Here is a 17,530-nt window from a genome sequence, read left to right on the forward strand (position 1 = left end):
TGCAGTCGTTGGTCGCTGTTCTGTTTTTTTTTTTTTTTTTTATTTTTTTTTTTTTCTTTCCACTTTCCACTTTCCACTGAAAACAAACTTGCGGATAATTATACAAAAACAAAAAAAAAAAAATACGTAGCAAGGGAATTAACTCGGTTGAAAGCAGAAAAGAATAGGAAAATAGAAGAGGCTACAAAGCTTAAATCTCTAGGTATACATGTAACTAGTATGTATGTATGACTATTATACATACCTAATGTCGATCCGTTAATTTATAAACATTATCCACCGATTTTTCGAACGAAATCTCAACGCCGCTAACTCGAATCGACAAACGAAGCTCGAATCTCTCGTCATTCGATTTATTCGTTCCTCGAATATAAGCGGCTTACGTATCTTCCATTTGTCGCAGATATTCAACCGTAGAGCAAATTCGTAGTGTCATATTTTTTACATGCAGTTGGTAAAAAAAAAAAAAAAAAAGAAAACATGTTTTACCGAGTAGCACGTTTTTTAGACAGTAGGTTTAATTTTTACTGCTTCTCAAAAACACGAAAACCCAATTTCCGAATAAACAGACCCAATCGATTGGCTTGGATTTTTTTTTCGTGAATTCTTTATCAAGCAATGAAAATTTCGACACCAAGATGGAACTGGGCAAGCTTTTGGTTCAGAACAAATTATTGAATAGTGAGAATAAACAAATCAAATATAAATTTGTATTTAATTTGATACGATTTTATAATTCGATATACGTACGCAGGGTGAATGAGAACGCTGAACACATTTTTTAAAAATATTATTTTTTTATTTTTTCATTTGTCATCATTATTACCATTGATTCCCTATTTATTTTTTATTCTTACTTTTACTCATCTTCACTTAGGTTCAATTACATTCAGATCGAAAATATTAATAAAAATCAACCGAGACATTCCCGACATTAATTGCAACGTTCGTAGCATTTCTTTTTTTTTTTTTCTTTTCTTTATTTTGATCGAAAAATATGAAGGAAAAGTGAAGAAAATTTCTGCAATTTTGCAAGCATCTGTAACGTATCTGGTGTTAGTGAGAAACAAACACACACACACACACATATAACACAAGGGTCGGAAGTTTTCCCGCGTGAAAAATGTAGCCGTGAAACTCTTCAATCGTGCGAAACACTTAGCGAGGTGGTAAAATAAATTAACCGTCTATTTGCGAGACACTTAACGTTTTCGCTACATTCGCCATTTTCCTCGCCCCTCCTCCTCCTCCTTCTCCCGAAGCTTTTTCCCTCTCGTTCCCATTCTCTGGAACGTTCCGTGCCAAGTCACGCTTCTTTATATTTTATCCCGATTTTTATCTTCTTACGTGACTAATTGCGCTCTTCCAACACAATATTTATAACCGTATGCTATTTCTGAGGTTTTACAGACCTTGAAAAAAATCATAAGTTATGGGGATAAGTTGGGGGTTTCACGCTACGAGTGGCCTCTTGGGTTTGCCGTTTGACGTTCTAGACATCGACCAGATGATCGACTCTTGAGGTCCTTCGAGAGTCAATTCGACTAGCGATGCAGGACTCGTGGGAACGTGTGATGGTCGTGAGAAAATAATACATCGTCAACCCCTGCAGGGAAGGGTTAATCAAACTTATTTTAGTCGCTTTTTTGTCACTATCATGCGAGAAGTTTCCTTATCCGACTACATATCTCGATGATCTGGATTTTTTTTCATTGCCCAAATCTTCTTTATCAAGGAGGAGCGCAAATGCGAAAATTTTTCAACTATTCAATTACTCGGTGTTGAAAAGTTTCGGGCACGTGTTTGAGTACAGAAAATTCTGTTCCGCACCCCAAAAATTGAGATCTTCAATTCCATAAAAAGCTTTGAAGATTCGGATTTCTCGATAAATCAAAATTCTTGCTTTATCCTTACGCTAGATTCACGTATGATAATTTTATAATATTTTTCTTCCTTTTTTTTTTATTTATTTATATCAGCGTAGATAGCATCACATTTATTAGACTCGTATACAAGGAAACAATATTTATAAAATTGTGAAATTTTCAAGGTTTCTTTTCCTATCATTATAAGCAACAACTCTGCCACGTTTTAAATCGTTCTTTTAATTTATACCAATGTGATAAAAAAAGAAATAACTTGTTATAAAAACTACATGCATTTTACAGTTGAAATTTTCGAAGCTTATTGGAACGTGTTCCAGTTGACGTAAATGCTTGAAACTTTACACAGAATGAATAATAAATTTTCTCGGGAACTTGGACAGAATTGATCAGATTCAATTTATCAAAATTTGCAACGTTTCGTCCAAGTTCCCGAGAAAATTTATTATTCAGTACATTTAACATGGATGAGAACCAAGATTTGGATTTACACAGAATTTTAATTTTTTTTTTTTCTTTTTTCTTCTGAATGATTTCTACCGACCCGAGGGGCGTCCGAATGAAAATTTTTCCAACCCCCAAATAAGCATTATTGCATATGACGTCATCGACGCCGAATCGCCCGTTTCATCCTTTAATATACTTGGCTTTCGGTGTATAATATACCTTACGTACAAAAGCGTATTTGACGTCACGTTTCTAATGCTTGAACGACTGTTAAAATATCCTCGAATGAACTCGAGCCCCGCTTCATCCTTCGTTCCATGCGTACTAATCCGGCTTGTTTAACCGCATCCGTTCGCCATGCCTGGATCTACCATATACTTTACTATATACGTTCATATTTCGGTAAGTTTATACATATCGTCATGTTTTATTTACCCATTCGGAATACAAAATGTTTCGGGAAGCTTGCGCGAGACGGTCGAAAATATAGGGAAAACTTTTGCGGTCGATCGTGCGTATTTAATTTGAGATTATACATTTATGCAAGAAATTTAAGGATTCATTCTAACACGTTACGTATTGGCATGTTTTTATTATTTTCTTTATCACTTTGTTCAAATTTTTTTACTTTATACTGTGTAATGTGAATTTGAGGAATGAAAAAATTGTCACCGCGTTTCACTTGCGCGTTTCGTCCCGCGACGCAGAACTTGCATTTTGTAATTTTTTGGGAATAATACATATATCTATGAGGAAGGAAAACGAGAATAATTCAAAGGGAATAAAAAGAAATGAAGAATGTTTAATTAACTCAAACCATCCATCCCCCCTACCAAAGTTAATTAAAGTTGCAATTAATTAGTGAAGTGAGGCAAGCCGCGTTTCGTGTCCGTCATGAATATACATTCGCACACATATACACAACGTATAAGGTATCACTTGAAACTTGAACCTTATATGAATATATATCGTTCAATTTATAAAACAGAAAGGAAAAAGAATTGTTTGAAACCAAATAATATATGTGTATATATAATTGAGGATGGTCCTTATTTACGGTGTGGACGAATTTTTTCCACCTCACCCCTTAAATCAACTTTAAATAATTCAAAAAAATTGCATAATTTTTTCAGATTTTTACCTCAACTCTTAAGACAGTTCCCGTTTTGTGGTCGAAGTTTCTTATGGAAATAACGTGAGAAATTTTTTTTTCTTTATTTATCGGCATATATTTTATTGTAAAAGTAATAATGTTTCAAAAAATCTGTTACCGCAAGGTTTTAGTGGGCATTAGTGCAACTATCTGAGAAAAAATTCACATCATCGTTCCAGCCGATCTATACGAATTACACATTCCCGAAAACAGATTTGTTTTTTTGTTTTCTTTTTATTTAGAGGAAACGCAATTCGTCTAGATTGCCTGGAAATTTTTGTGCCTGAAAGTGATTCGTCGGAACAAACGCATTTTTGATTTTCGCGATCCCTAAATATGAACATATTTTAATAAAACCTCCTAAAATCGTTTTTATTTTATGTCTTCTATAACATATTGAGTTTGAATTAGACAACTCGGTTTTCCTGACACAGTCTGATTCACATATATATATGTAATTTTATTGTATAATTATTCGTCAATCTCAATTCTTGTTTCAATAATATATCCCAATTTATTTATTCGGATTATCATGAATTTTCTGTATTTTTGAAACTCCGATTTTATTGCAACTTATACCTTTACAATGTCAAGTGTTGTGTGTATGTACATGTATGTCCTTCTCTCTCCCTCTCTCTCTCTCTCTCTCTCTCTCTCTCTCTCTCTCTCTCTCTCTCTCTCTCTCTCTCTCTCTCTCCCCCCTCGCATTATACGAGGATAGCAACGGATTCTCGAGCCAAGAACGCCCGCGATAACTTGATATAGTCATGGTTTAATTGGAATTAGTTATTACTCGCCTGATTCACTTTCCTAACTAAATCAACGAGCCAGTAACTCGTCCCCAACCTCCGACCTCTCCCACCTTCTCATTCTCCTCCTCATTCCTTCCCCCCTCATCGCCGTTTCTATATTATCTCAATTCCAAGGCAATGCCATCGTTGTTAGCACGCCTATTATTGTTATTATTATTATTATTATTATCATTATCATTATATAGTACCATTGTCGAAGTATAATTCAGCCTCTCAATATTCGATCCAGTATCCAATCCAATATTCTTGCTCATCCGCGTATTGTTGCCTGTTGATTTGATTGGCCTGGGTGGAAATTGCCAGATGATAGGGAACTAAGCCAACTATGATCTTATACTATACAATTGCTGATAGTATACGTATAATATGAATTTTACCGCGTAATTTCCTGCAATTTGCACAAATTTCGTGGGTATAAATTTTCACGAGATATCCACAATCCGTCGGTCTTCTTATATTTATTCAATTATATAAATTTGTCAATTTTTTTTTCTCACCCCTATATCGTCATCGCCTTCCTTAAGGGAAAAAGAAAAAAAAAAAAAACGGATCGTTCAAGTCGTATATTTTAATACCAGACTACATATAATAATTTTCACTTTTCTAGAAATAAAATCTATACAGTTCCTATTGTGTCACGAAAGGAAAGATGGAGCGATAAAAAAAATTTGAATAGAATACGGTGACGCGAATTTTTGGCCAACGTATGTATGCTGAACGTATTATACAGGATTTATTCACTTCGATACAGACTTACATGTAACGTAATGTATACACACGTGGTATAATTTTAAATATGAAATTTTCTTTTTCATTACTTTTTATTATCGTTGACGAAAATATTTATAGAATTATTCGTGGCTTGTTCATAACAATGCTTCAATTGTTTTTATAAGTATTTTAGGGGATATATTTTAACGTGACGATTCGGTACCTCAAAAAAATTTTGATTCACGTTGCTGTCTGCGTTTCAATCCATGAAAAATAAAAAATAAAATTAAAATAAAATTAAAATAAAATTAAAATAAAATTAAAATAAAATTAAAATAAAATTAAAATAAAATTAAAACAAGCAAAACGTTTAAATCCAAATAAAAATATAGCGTGCATTTATCCCACAGAATCGACTGTGTTGTGCAAACAAACGTGTGTTTGGTCATCGTTTGCCCTCCCTGGCGTTAAAACATCAGAGGCAATATATGTCGTGTGGTCGCATTTCTCTTCTTTTGCTTTTAATTCCGTGTTTCATTCACATTTCAAACAGTCAAATCGAGTTAAAGTTTTGATTTGTGATTTTCGTAAAAGTTGGAAAACCAGGCATTCTTAAAAGCATCCCGAACTAGGGTTTCCAATTTCTGTAATGACGATATGTAATCCATGAATTCTGCTTAATTTCTTGGAGAAAGTTTCTTTCCTCATCCTTTTGTTCGCAGTGTGTCGGTCTATACAGCGCTGTATAAGTCATTTCCTCGCCAAAATGACTTTTGCAATATCGGTAGATCCAGAAGTCGTTCGCCTCGCCCTTGGCTGTTTGTTCTTTTTCCTCCATTTCCTCTTGCATATTGTCTTATATGAGAAAGAGAGAGAGAGAGCGAGAGAGAGAGTGAGAGAGAGGCGTACATGTATAAGGAGAGATTTATCGAGGCACCCTTCTGAGATATCGAGTTGAATTTGGATGGGATTGATGAAGGTGATCGTGTTCGCGCGCTATGAGGTACTTTGGGAAAACTTTTATCAATTTTTCACAGCAGTATAGTCGTAAACGGTGAGGTGAATTTATGGTTGAAAAGAGAGAAGTTCTAAGAGATGAAAGAAAGGAAAAACGAAAACGAAAAAGAAAAAGTAAAAAGGCAGATAAACGCATAAACCGAAAATTCGACTCGGTTAGATTATCGCAACTGTTGAATACCTTACGATTCTACGAATTCAAAAAAGCACTCCTAAATTTTTTCATATTTTTCCCTTCCACCGTTAATTTTCTGTAATTGTTCAAATCCATCTAAAGATTAATCTTTTTTAAAAATCTCAAAAAATTCTCAAAAATCTTATTTTTCATCCCAATCATTCTGAAACCCGTCCCATGATGAAACGTATTTGTTTTCATTTTTTTTTTTTTTTCTGAACTTTTAACACTTTGGACAAACGGAGCTGTATATAATATATATATCCATGCCTGACACATGGGTATTTACCTATCCATTTCTACGTGTGGAGCTTTAAGTACGTGGCATCTTATATCAAATATCCACAAATTCGAAAGTTCAAGTCGAAATGACGTGGAGTGTGGGTGTGTGCACCTATGCGTGGGCGAACCAGAGGGCAAACGAGTCTCACCGGATATTGACGAAATCTCATCTCTTGCCTCATTTCCCATGCCCTCCCATTATGTATTCGGGTCGCTTCATCTCAACTTCACTCGTAGTACCTTCAGGCCTCGATCGCTCACGATTTTTCAATATTTTTTGTTTCTTTCGATTTATTTTCTCGGTGCTGCAATTTCTTCAATTTTTTGTTACGGCTTTTCTTATTAGTTCGAAAAAAAATTGTGGAAACGAAAAACGGAAACAATAAGGAACCACGCGATTTTAATGAACCGCTTTTTATGTACCGTTCATTAAAAATTTTCAAGTCAAAATTGCTATTTTTTTCAACTAATCGCTGTTGAATGAGGATCTTTCCTAAAATCGTAGGTAGAGGCTGCTTTAAAGTGACATAAAAATGTAGTTGAGTATTGAGTATTGAGTACTTTGATCACGCGGCGTTTATTTGATTTCGTTTTTTTTTTGTTTCCAATTTTTTTATTTTTTTTTTTACTGCTGTAACTACAATATGACAAAATATTGTTTTTTCAATGTTGACAAGTTTTCTGGGATGAAATTTCCTCGACAATCGATCGACGATGTTGAAATAAAAAAAAAAAAAGAATTCGAGTTACGCAGGTTTATCGTGTAAAAATTTTCAGATTGATCAAAACGCAAAGCAAATTGATTTTCAATGTAACACGTGGACGAGATTCGGGATTTGAAAAGGGAAGGTATAATTTTGGTAGCAATTTCAGGGTGCAATCATGAGCCGAACGATAATATGTATCTATATTACGGTTTTTCGGAAAAAAACAATTTGCGATATTCCACCACGGCATATCTTATGAAGTTTGTTCAGATTGAACGAAAGATTCTGTCAAAAGATGAGCGTTCTACGTTACGCGGAGAATTTCACTCACAGTCGATTTTTCACCTTTCGTACATTGTTTAAAATTTATGAAGTATCGTGAGTAAAATTTTTTTTATTACTCACATCAATCATAATATCAATTTACGTCACAAAGAAGAGCCACACTTGTATAATATCAAGTTACATTGTTAATTGAATTCAATCTCATAAAATATTTGTAATTTAACATGAACTTTTAACTCAGGGGAATAAGATTCTCGAATGATGTATCGTTGCGTTATGGATCGTGATCTTTGGATTGAATATAAACGTCATGAAAGAAATGATAATCGAAGTGTCAAAACGTGTTTCTTGATGAATTCAAAAAAAAAAAAAAAAAATGTGACAAAAAGTGAATAATCATACGAGCGCGAGCTTCCACGTAACGTGGAACGATCACTTTTCACAGAATCATTCTTTCAGCCCGAACAAACTCTTCAGGGTGTTCCACGGTGTCCATACATAACAAATCAGCGAACTACGGAAATAGAACGAATATATCGAAAGCTCGTTGAATATTTCAAATCGGTTTTCCGGGTGGCTTGCATCGTTTACAAATGTAACCATGCAGCCGGGACGTTTGTATAACTCTCCGCGCGTCATTCATCGATCCAAAAATACGTAGCGCATTGTCACGAAGAGGTCGAAACTACGACGACGACGCCGGTAGCGTAGTCGATGGTCTCTAAGGCTGTCGCGAAAGAGAGAGAGAGAGAGAGAGGGAGGGAGGGAGAGAAGCAAAAACTGTTGATTATCGATTCGCGAGCTTGCGCTCATTCCCGCTCTGAATAATACACAAGGGGGACAGCTTGCAGGCTTGCGAACGCTTTTACAGCCATCATAAGGACAGACAAACACTCGGACACTCCGGAAGGCTTTGCACAACTGACCCCGTTAGTTTTTCAATTTTTTACCCATCGCTCTGACTTCAACGTCTATAATCGCGCCGCTGCTCTTTGGCTGTTGCATTATTAAACCACCCTTATTTTACCGAGGCACTTGTGCAGCGGTGCACTTTCCACACTCCGAGTCTTCACTCTCGATACGTTCTTTTTATACTCTCTTCGCAACTTCGGGGAAAAAATGTTTCTTTTCTTTTTTTCGTTCGTTTTTCCAAACTTCGATCGTTGTCATGTCGACGAAATAAAGTAGGATAAATTTCATCCGTCGCGAAGCTTTTGTTTTTCTGAATTATTCTCACATTAGATGCGAAAATTCAAAGACGGATATTTCATAATCCACGTATAAACAGTCGCTAATTACCTAAGCACGATAATTAAATCATACAATGTACAAATAAAAATCGAAACTAGCTGTGTACGATTTTTGTGATCGAGGTATGTTTTCCACCGAGTTCATTGCCACCAATTATGATAATTGATATTTTCCTTGATACCGTCTCTACGTGGACAGGTGAAATAATTCAATCGATTGACTCGCCGACCGCTTGCTGAGGAAGCTTATATTCTTTGTCTATAACATCACGTTCATATATGATTAATAACTCGATGAAAGGGCGCATGCTGCGTAGGAATTAAGGACGTCGGTGATCTAATTGATGGATTCGCGGAGTGATTAATCTTGTTCAAGATATTGTTCTCACCACATTGTAGCCTAGCCATGTATTTAATGTACGCCAAATTGTTAACTTTCCGGCGTTTGGCTCTGACGCGTATATCGTATAGTTTATCAGGCCCTTGAATACTCGCTGATTTACCCCAAGCAAAATTCAAGTACATTATGCATATATTACATCTACAATCTAGGATCGTATTAACGAGCTGAAAGTAAAAAAAAAAATAAAAAATAAAAATAAATCAATCACAAGTAATGTAAAGGCGGAAAAACCTCGAGAAAATTTTCCACGTACTTAATTTTTTCTGTAATGTAGGGAAATTTTTCTTCTTTTTTTTTTGATCTGGGTTTTTTGCTTGGTTTCGAAGCAAAATTATAAAATTCTTTGAATATTTTTCTCATACCTTGGGAAAATTTTCGGACCGCGTTTCTTTTATGTATACCTCAGGCTTTTAAAACGTGTACACCTACTTTAAACTTGTGAAATTAGGTTCAGGGCAAAGGAGGGAGGAAAACTTCCAACGGGGAATAATTTCTTGAACCTTAAATTAGGGAATCAAGATCGGAAATAAAGTAAATTAGTTACACGAAACTCGTTCTTATCTCGGCCTCCTCGTTCCAGAATTCTCGTTTACAAGTTTCATTTTATTTCACGACATAAATTTTTTTTTTCTTTCTTTTGTTGTCTTTCTCCTTCTCTTCTCTTTTCTTTTTATTTTCTATCCTTTTTCAACTTCACTCGCAGCGCAAATATGATGAAATTTCGTGCGCTGCTGCAAATGTGATTAATATACACGCATTCAAGAATTTACTCGCATATGTTTAACCTTAAAACAAAATTCACTCGCGTACAAATACATGGTATGTGTTAGAGGAATAAAATATTACACGTTACGTTTAACGGAAAAGCTCTGCCTCTTACTTTAATATGTCACGTACTTTCGGAAAATTTGTGTGTGTAATAACTCGTGCAACTCTGCGACTTCTACCACGTTAAATATCGAGTTAACGAAGCGTTAGCAAGAGAAAAATAAAAAGAGCGAAAAAAACAAAGAGAAAACTGTCGTAACCGGATTACCGCACGAATTTGAAAAGCGTTCAGACTGAAATTAAACTCTCTAAAGCTTTGCGCTGAAGCTTTCGAGCCGCGCTGCGAGTTACAGATGAAACATTTTTCAACTCACCGTATTTGTAAACTGCAGCGCTTTTTTTTCTTCTCAAATGACTTTATTCATTAATCTTCCGTACCTATTTTTTCTACAACCGAATCCACTCTGATCTACAGTTTCAGAACTACTCATCCTATCAGTTCGAAACTTTTTTTTTTTCAAGACGTTTCTCAAATATTGCAAAATAAATCACCGTGGTTTAAATGCCTCCTGAGAAATATTGAATCATTGAAAAAAGATTCCTGCAAAATTGTAATTTTTATGAACATAGGTAAATTTGGGGAAAAAAATTATCATTTTTGAAATTTTTCCATATTTTGGGTAAAAATCTGAAAAAATTTCGCGCAAATCTGAACGCCCAGATTTTCTTCCTTATCGAAAACCTAATACTGCAATCCATGCAGTTGATTCTGAACTCTTGCCAGGTTTAAAAATCCCGTTCCGACTCCCCGGCCGATTTCGTAATCGACTCTCTTCGCGGCACTTTAATAAGTATACCTGGTATAACAAGTGCGAAAAGTTGCGGTGTCTTTGCGGGGTTTGCAGGTCGCCGAGGGGGTGTCGAATGTTAACTTCAAAGTGACCGTCAGGTCCGTATAATAACAGGCGAAATTTTTGCGCCTGCGTCGAAACTCGCGACCGAAGTGTAACCAGAGCAGAGACGGTAGAAACTGAACGAACCAAAGCCGCCTGCAACCTTGCCGGGGGTAGGTTGTAGTAGGTATAAAGGTTCGTACAGAGACGCTCTTCGAAGCTAGTTTAACCTCCGGGGATGCTCCCTCATGTATATAAACTGAGCCGCATTTGCATAGACACCTACCTTTGTATTATGAAGGGAAGGACCGATGACTATCCTCTTCTCTTCTCGTCGTCTTTATATCTCTTGTTTGCAGTTTCTACCGCACGTTTTATACCATGGGTAAACTGCACTTTATATACCTGCGTATGAATATAAGGTGACAATTTTGTCGGAGATACCGAAACGTTATTTTTTAGGGCTTAGAAAATCAAAGGCCGTTGATATAACAGATATCCATTAACCCTTCTTTGACGCACTTACTTCTGACCAAGATTTTTACCCGGATGATTCTTTGTTCACCTGTCTTTAACACGATCCTTTGGTCGGGCTTTAGGTTAAAAATTCACGGACATACTTTAAACTTTTCTCAATATGTCTGCAAAATTGTAATTTGGAAAATATAAAATCGAATCGTTTGAAAAAATTATCGACAGTTTTCAATTACGGAAAAGTGAGCATTGAATGAAAAATTCGTCCCGGTCAAAATGACCCCGAGTGTCATCGAAGGGTTATCGTAAATTTCGAATGATCGAAGATTTGCATTTCTGTGATTACTCATATTTTTTAATAAACCTGAATTATCATTAAATTTTGATCATTGCTTCATTGCGTCGTTAAGTACTAGTGTTACTTTTTTAACCTTAGAATTTTTTCAGCTGTGGTAAAAAAATTCACTGCGTTTTGTCAATTTGCGAATTTATTTTCTCGCGGGAGTTCTTGTTTAACTCAATTAGGTGCACATAATAGTCCAAAAAAAAATCACTCCGATTTCTCCTAAAACATCATCTCGTTACATTTGTACCTGGTATAACCTTTTTTTTTTCTTTTTTTCTTTTTTCTTTTGTTCCGAATACCGTTCATACGTCTGCTATCTTATATTGTGGTGTATAAATGTGTACACAATTTATGAATTCGTAACTCATGATAAACGTACCCACTAAAATTTGGCGGGTGAAACATAAATCACAGGTGCGTAATGTATGCACGTGTATATATAACGCGTACCATTATCATATGTTGTTTGAACCCAACCTTAGGAAATTTATACGTGCCTCGAATTTATATATAGACTTACAGTGGGAGTTTCTAACAAGGATTTATTCGCTTAGTACGTTTTCGTTTTTCAACAAGAATTCCTAGAGAGGCGTGTTGGGTCGTGAAAAAAAAAAACCATTACAGGGCGGTCCGTAAATTTTTAGGGAGTATAAAATTTTTATGGACCCTTTAAAAATGGGGAGAAAATTTCTTACACAAGTATTTTCAAATTTCGATAAACCTACATAAACACCGTCCTCGCCAGTGTTCCGAACACGCGTATTCTTTCCAATGTCACGACAATTGTTATAGAAAAATACTCTCATCAGATATACTGATTACCTTCATCATAAGTCTGATTGCAGGGACGAAAAAAAAAAAAAAATCAGTTATAAATTACTGTTGCGATGGTTGATTAAAATAAAACCTAAGATATTAAAGTTCAAGTCTCGACTGCCCATTTTTATTTATTTAGCCTAAACTGTTATTACCGCAACGGACTATTTTATCAGAACGAATTCTATCAGCATTATACGTCATAAATTGCAACAAAAGGTTTAAAAAAAAAAAACGGAAAATATTCAAAATTTGACCTTTTTTTGAGCATATTACTGCATATTACCGCATGCGTATTACTGCAGGTCTACGACGTTTTAACGCTTTCTTCAAAGGATTAACACGTGACTAATTGTTCACTTTCCGCAAGCCGATGCCTGTTTCATCGTTGTGTTAAATTTTGCGTGTAATCGTCACACGCTTGCTCGCTTGAACGTGATAATGCAAAAATTTCGTTCACCCTTAACTCTCTTTTTAGTTCCCTTGTTTTTTGTCTCTGTCTCTCTCTTACTCTCTCTCTCTCTCTTTCTTTCTTTCTTTCTTTCTCTTGTACTCGTAATTGCTCACGTATTTCGTTATATTCGTCAGGTCACAATTGCAATTCAGGTCATTTTCCTTCACTTTCGGTAACTCTTATTTTCATAATTCGTGCGAGTATGTCTTAAAAAAGTCGAATTTCAAAAAAATGAAAACAGACGGGAAAAGTAATTCACGTATAGGTATAAAAATTTATCAAAAAAAGGAATAAAATTTCTTCACACGAGTAGAATCAGAATCAAATCTCAAATATATTCCTCACATATCTCGCCTGCCGCTATGTTTGCGATGATGTGCTAACAGCTCTCGTCCTTTTCGTCCTTATCCTGTTGATCCTCCCTCAGAGTCCCTCCTTTTGTAAGACTCTAGCGTGTTATAACGAGAAGAGGAGAAACTGCATCTTGGAACAAATTTTTAGAGGGGAACGTCCCGGTAAAATATCAATAAATTCCAAAATAAAGACCATGCTAAGGTATACATGTAGAATTTCAAGTATTATACAATAAATACTCGTGTAAAAAATATTCGTATACAGACACATCCTATTTTAGGGGATGTTTTTGGCTTTACTGAATTATTTTAGGGGTAGGTAAGAATATACAAGTTTAGCCCTTGTTTCGAAAAAATTTACGCGGCCTCCGAAATGCGAAAAATTCGGCCTCATCTTACGGAGGCTCTTTGATTGTCAAATAGTAGTTACGAATATATTGATCCGCAGGAGTTGCGAACAGTGAAAAGTTCTATGACTGCTCGCAAGCCGCACACGTGTAAATAAAGCAACTAAAGTAACGGAAACGTTGACAAAAGTCGAAGGAAAAACCTGGCTGAGCTTTTAGAGAGCCGCGCTATACTTGTCACTCATATAAATGCACGTACATGAATACAGGTTACGAGTGTCTGCGTGGGTGTAAACACGAATATATATCTTCCATTGAAAAATGGAAATCCCACGGAGCCGCCGCCGCTGCAGCACGTCATGCGCATTATACCCACTCCTATGTATGTGTGCGTACTTTTTTTTTTTTTTTTATGCGAGAGAGATTCCCTGAGGAATATGCCCGTACCGCGGCGGCCTGGAGACGTTTTTCCTTCTTCTTTTCTCTTTCTCGTATCATGCAGCTGATCCCGCTTCCATATCTCCCTCCTATTCCCTTTTACATTCTACTTTCCACCAGGTTTCGCGTTACGTGGACCCAACATTCCCCCCTCTCTGTAGGGTATATGCGTCCATGCACACGTACGCAAACACACATCTATGTACACACATACGTATACATACCTACATCGTTCTCCAAACTTCTACCTCATCTACATTTCAAACCTTTGTTTCAAGATCCTATTTTATTGCTGTACACTACGTTGGTTTGGTTATATTATATTGTGTGTATATATATATATGTATATATGGATGTTTGTATACATGCATATGTAATATACCTCATGCCAAGCAGCTATTCGAGGTCTGTTCGGATTCAAATTTTATTCTTGTAACCGTGGTCTCGATTTCTGGAAACAGCTGCTCAACTGCAAATTATTGTATATGTAGGTATTACGTGGTATTTCATTGATATTGGTTATAATAGTAAGTTTATATTCCACTTCGTTCTTTCCTCTTTTTTTTTTTTTTTTCTTCCAATCGGCACACTGGCAATGACGTATATTTTTGTCTTGGGGCGGGTTCGAAGTTTCGAAATCGCTTAATTTCTAATCATTTGGTGACGAAAGTTGAAGCAAAGAAGTCAAAGTTTGGAGAAACAACAGAGTTTCGAATGGTCGGAAAGCCGAGGGTTCAAAGTTCGAAATGCAGGATTTCGAAAATTCAAGTTACGATAGAGCAAAGTTCCGAAAAATAAAGTTTCGATGAAGTAAAATTTCGTAAATTAAAATATACTCACACAACGCGGTTCAGTCATCGAGTAGGTGTTAAAAATGAGAAAAACCGAAAATCGGAATGACCGGGATTCCAACGTAAAAATTATCGAAAATCCACAACAAAGAAAATCAAAGTGGTGAAATTTCACCAAGAAATGAAAATCTTCGATCATTCGGAATTTCGATGTTTCAAATTTAAAAATTTTTCCAGACGAATGAATCCAGATTTTATTTTCCAAATTTATTCATTCGTATTCCTAAATTCATGCGAAGCATGCAGATTGTACGCTTTCGGGTTAACCTTTCCTATTCTTACTGCGGTTATACTTAGGAACAAGCCTCGTTTATTAGCGTGTAATCCCTTCGTCAACAAGATCGTTACGATAACATCACCCCATCGGTATAATTTTAGTGGTCGATTGCGTTATGCATACAAACCAGGGATTTTGCTGATATGTTTTGTGCTTACCACTGTAAGTTGGTTTTAACATTCACGAGAATATTTCTCCAAACTCATTTGACTGGAACGTGTTCTCTTCTCCGAATTTTCTATGATATATATACTCATTATTATATACCACTGCGGTACATCAACGCTTTTTGAAATATATACATAATGAGAATAGTCAGGGGATTTCTATTACCCAGAAAAATGAGGGAAACGTGAGAGAAAAATGAGGGAATTATGATATCAGTTCTTTTCAAACTTCGACTATGCTTTATATATTCAGCCAAGCTAACTTTCGAAAATGGTATTGTTCAATTTATAATTATTCATGTAAAACAAAGCAATGCCACGTGTTTTTGAATCTAAATTTACGCATTGAAGGTGCACAACTTCTGGAGCTTTTGGTCTTGAAAGAAATCCAACATTACTCAAGTTTTGTGGAAAATGATCATGGAATTGTGAATTTTTTATAGAAATTTTATTTGAACATGATTATCGCCACCCTGATATAATAACTTTTATTGCGTAAAATAATTTTTTCCATGTAATGATCCTTATTTTCCATTGAATTACAGTGACGGTCGTCTAGTCGAGGGTGATCAAATATTGGCGATAGATGGACAACCCTTGGATTCCAACATCTCTCACGAGCAGGCGATTTCAATATTGCAAAAAGCCCGCGGGCTTGTTGAGCTAGTCGTTGCCAGAAGCGCCCAAGGTAAGTGAACACTTTTCCAGAAACACTGAATAATAATATTGCACGAATCGATTTACCGTACCTGCCGTCTGTTTTGTTCGTTCTGAAAATCGTCAAAAGCTTCTAATCGTTGATAAAAAGGTTCAAGTTCGAAAAGTTTCGAGGAATGCCCCATATATATATATATATATATATATATATATATATAGAGGGAAATTTTTCAACATATGGATCGTTAAATTTCGTCGAGGAATTGAGACTTCCTCTTTACTTGGCGTGTTTTAAAAACCTTGACGAACATCCCGGGGGGCTGTTTGAGTATCCTGGAATATGTTGATTGCGTTAAAGAAGTTGGGAGCTCGTTGACGCCGGATGAGTTGTCCGGGGCTTCAAATTCGACGACAGCGACGGCAGGAGGAAATTCTGGTGTCGCCGCCGGTGCCGCAGGAGCTGGCAGTCAGACTCAATCCGAGAAGGAACCTCATTCCTGTGCAGGATCAGTATCCGTATCTACGGCAGTGTCCTCGATTGCTACCGGAACACCGCCCGCGACATCGAGCATCTCGAGCGTCAATCCAGCCACCCAAAACAACCCTCAACCATCCGCCCCTGCCGCTGCGACACCGGGTCTTGTCGTCGAACGGAGTCCTTCGGCGGTCAGTGACGCCTCGAGGACTGGCTCTGACATGGTGGTGAGTTTACTCACATTTTATTATATTTCTTGCATTTTTTTTTTTTTCCCCAGACTTTCTACACTCAATTTGTCACGAGATGGCGGATTGCGCAACTAGTGCGGCAAAAAGGTGATTCCCGCACGGGTTTAGTCTCTTGACCGAGCGTGGCGGGGACGGCAAAAGAAACGAGTGCCGTAGACACTTACACGCGTACTGTTTTTCCTTACTGAGTGTGCAAAATTCGATTTTGCGTATCTAAATTAGTGCGTAAAATAGAACATTTCCGTACTAGTTGGGGAATCGAATCGATATATCTTTTCTTTCTGATCTAACTAGATATTTCGATTTCATTTTTAAACTAGTGTGAAAATGTACCTACTATTTTGCCCACTCGGTTGGGAAAAAGATGTGTTTTTTTTTTGTTTTCAGACGAACTAAAAAAAATTTTCTTCCATTATATTATACAACGGCATACAACTACTTTGATAAATTTTTTTTTTTTTCTCCTCACTTCCGTTTTGTTTGCCAAAACAAAATTGGAATTTACCGTAGGGACTTGGAACTATGATCCTCATTTTATTCACATATCCTTTAACGTGAAAAAAAAAAAATAAAATATGGTACGGACAGAAATCTTGAGCCCTATATCTTGTGAAAAATCAAGTATCCGGAACATTTTTAACATTCCGTGATTTCGTACTATAAAATGGCAGCTACATAAGTTTTCCAAAAATTGATCAGTCTTCGGAAGTCGGACGAATCTTCGTGAGATTTGATGTATAAATAGTTTTGCTCTCAATCTACACGGTTTTGTAAATTGTTATTTTTTTTTCCATTCCAAGTCTCAAGATTTCTTATCGACAACAATTGTAGCGGTTTC

General features: G+C 36.2%; 1 protein-coding gene across 7 annotated transcripts in view; it reads left to right on the forward strand.

Moving 5' to 3' along the window:
• Positions 1 to 17,530, forward strand: part of LOC124305311 (uncharacterized) — a 166,018-nt gene that overhangs the window by 38,456 nt on the left and 110,032 nt on the right. For 6 of the 7 annotated variants that reach the window (XM_046764566.1, XM_046764571.1, XM_046764564.1 and 3 more), the window contains 2 exons: positions 15,855 to 15,997; positions 16,325 to 16,668. In XM_046764566.1, coding sequence (XP_046620522.1) covers positions 15,855 to 15,997; positions 16,325 to 16,668 — 487 coding nt within the window. The remainder of the gene's footprint in view (positions 1 to 15,854; positions 15,998 to 16,324; positions 16,669 to 17,530) is intronic. The other variant, XM_046764569.1, reaches the window with a different exon arrangement.

Source organism: Neodiprion virginianus, chromosome 5, assembly GCF_021901495.1.
Source record: "Neodiprion virginianus isolate iyNeoVirg1 chromosome 5, iyNeoVirg1.1, whole genome shotgun sequence".
NCBI lineage: Eukaryota > Metazoa > Arthropoda > Insecta > Hymenoptera > Diprionidae > Neodiprion > Neodiprion virginianus.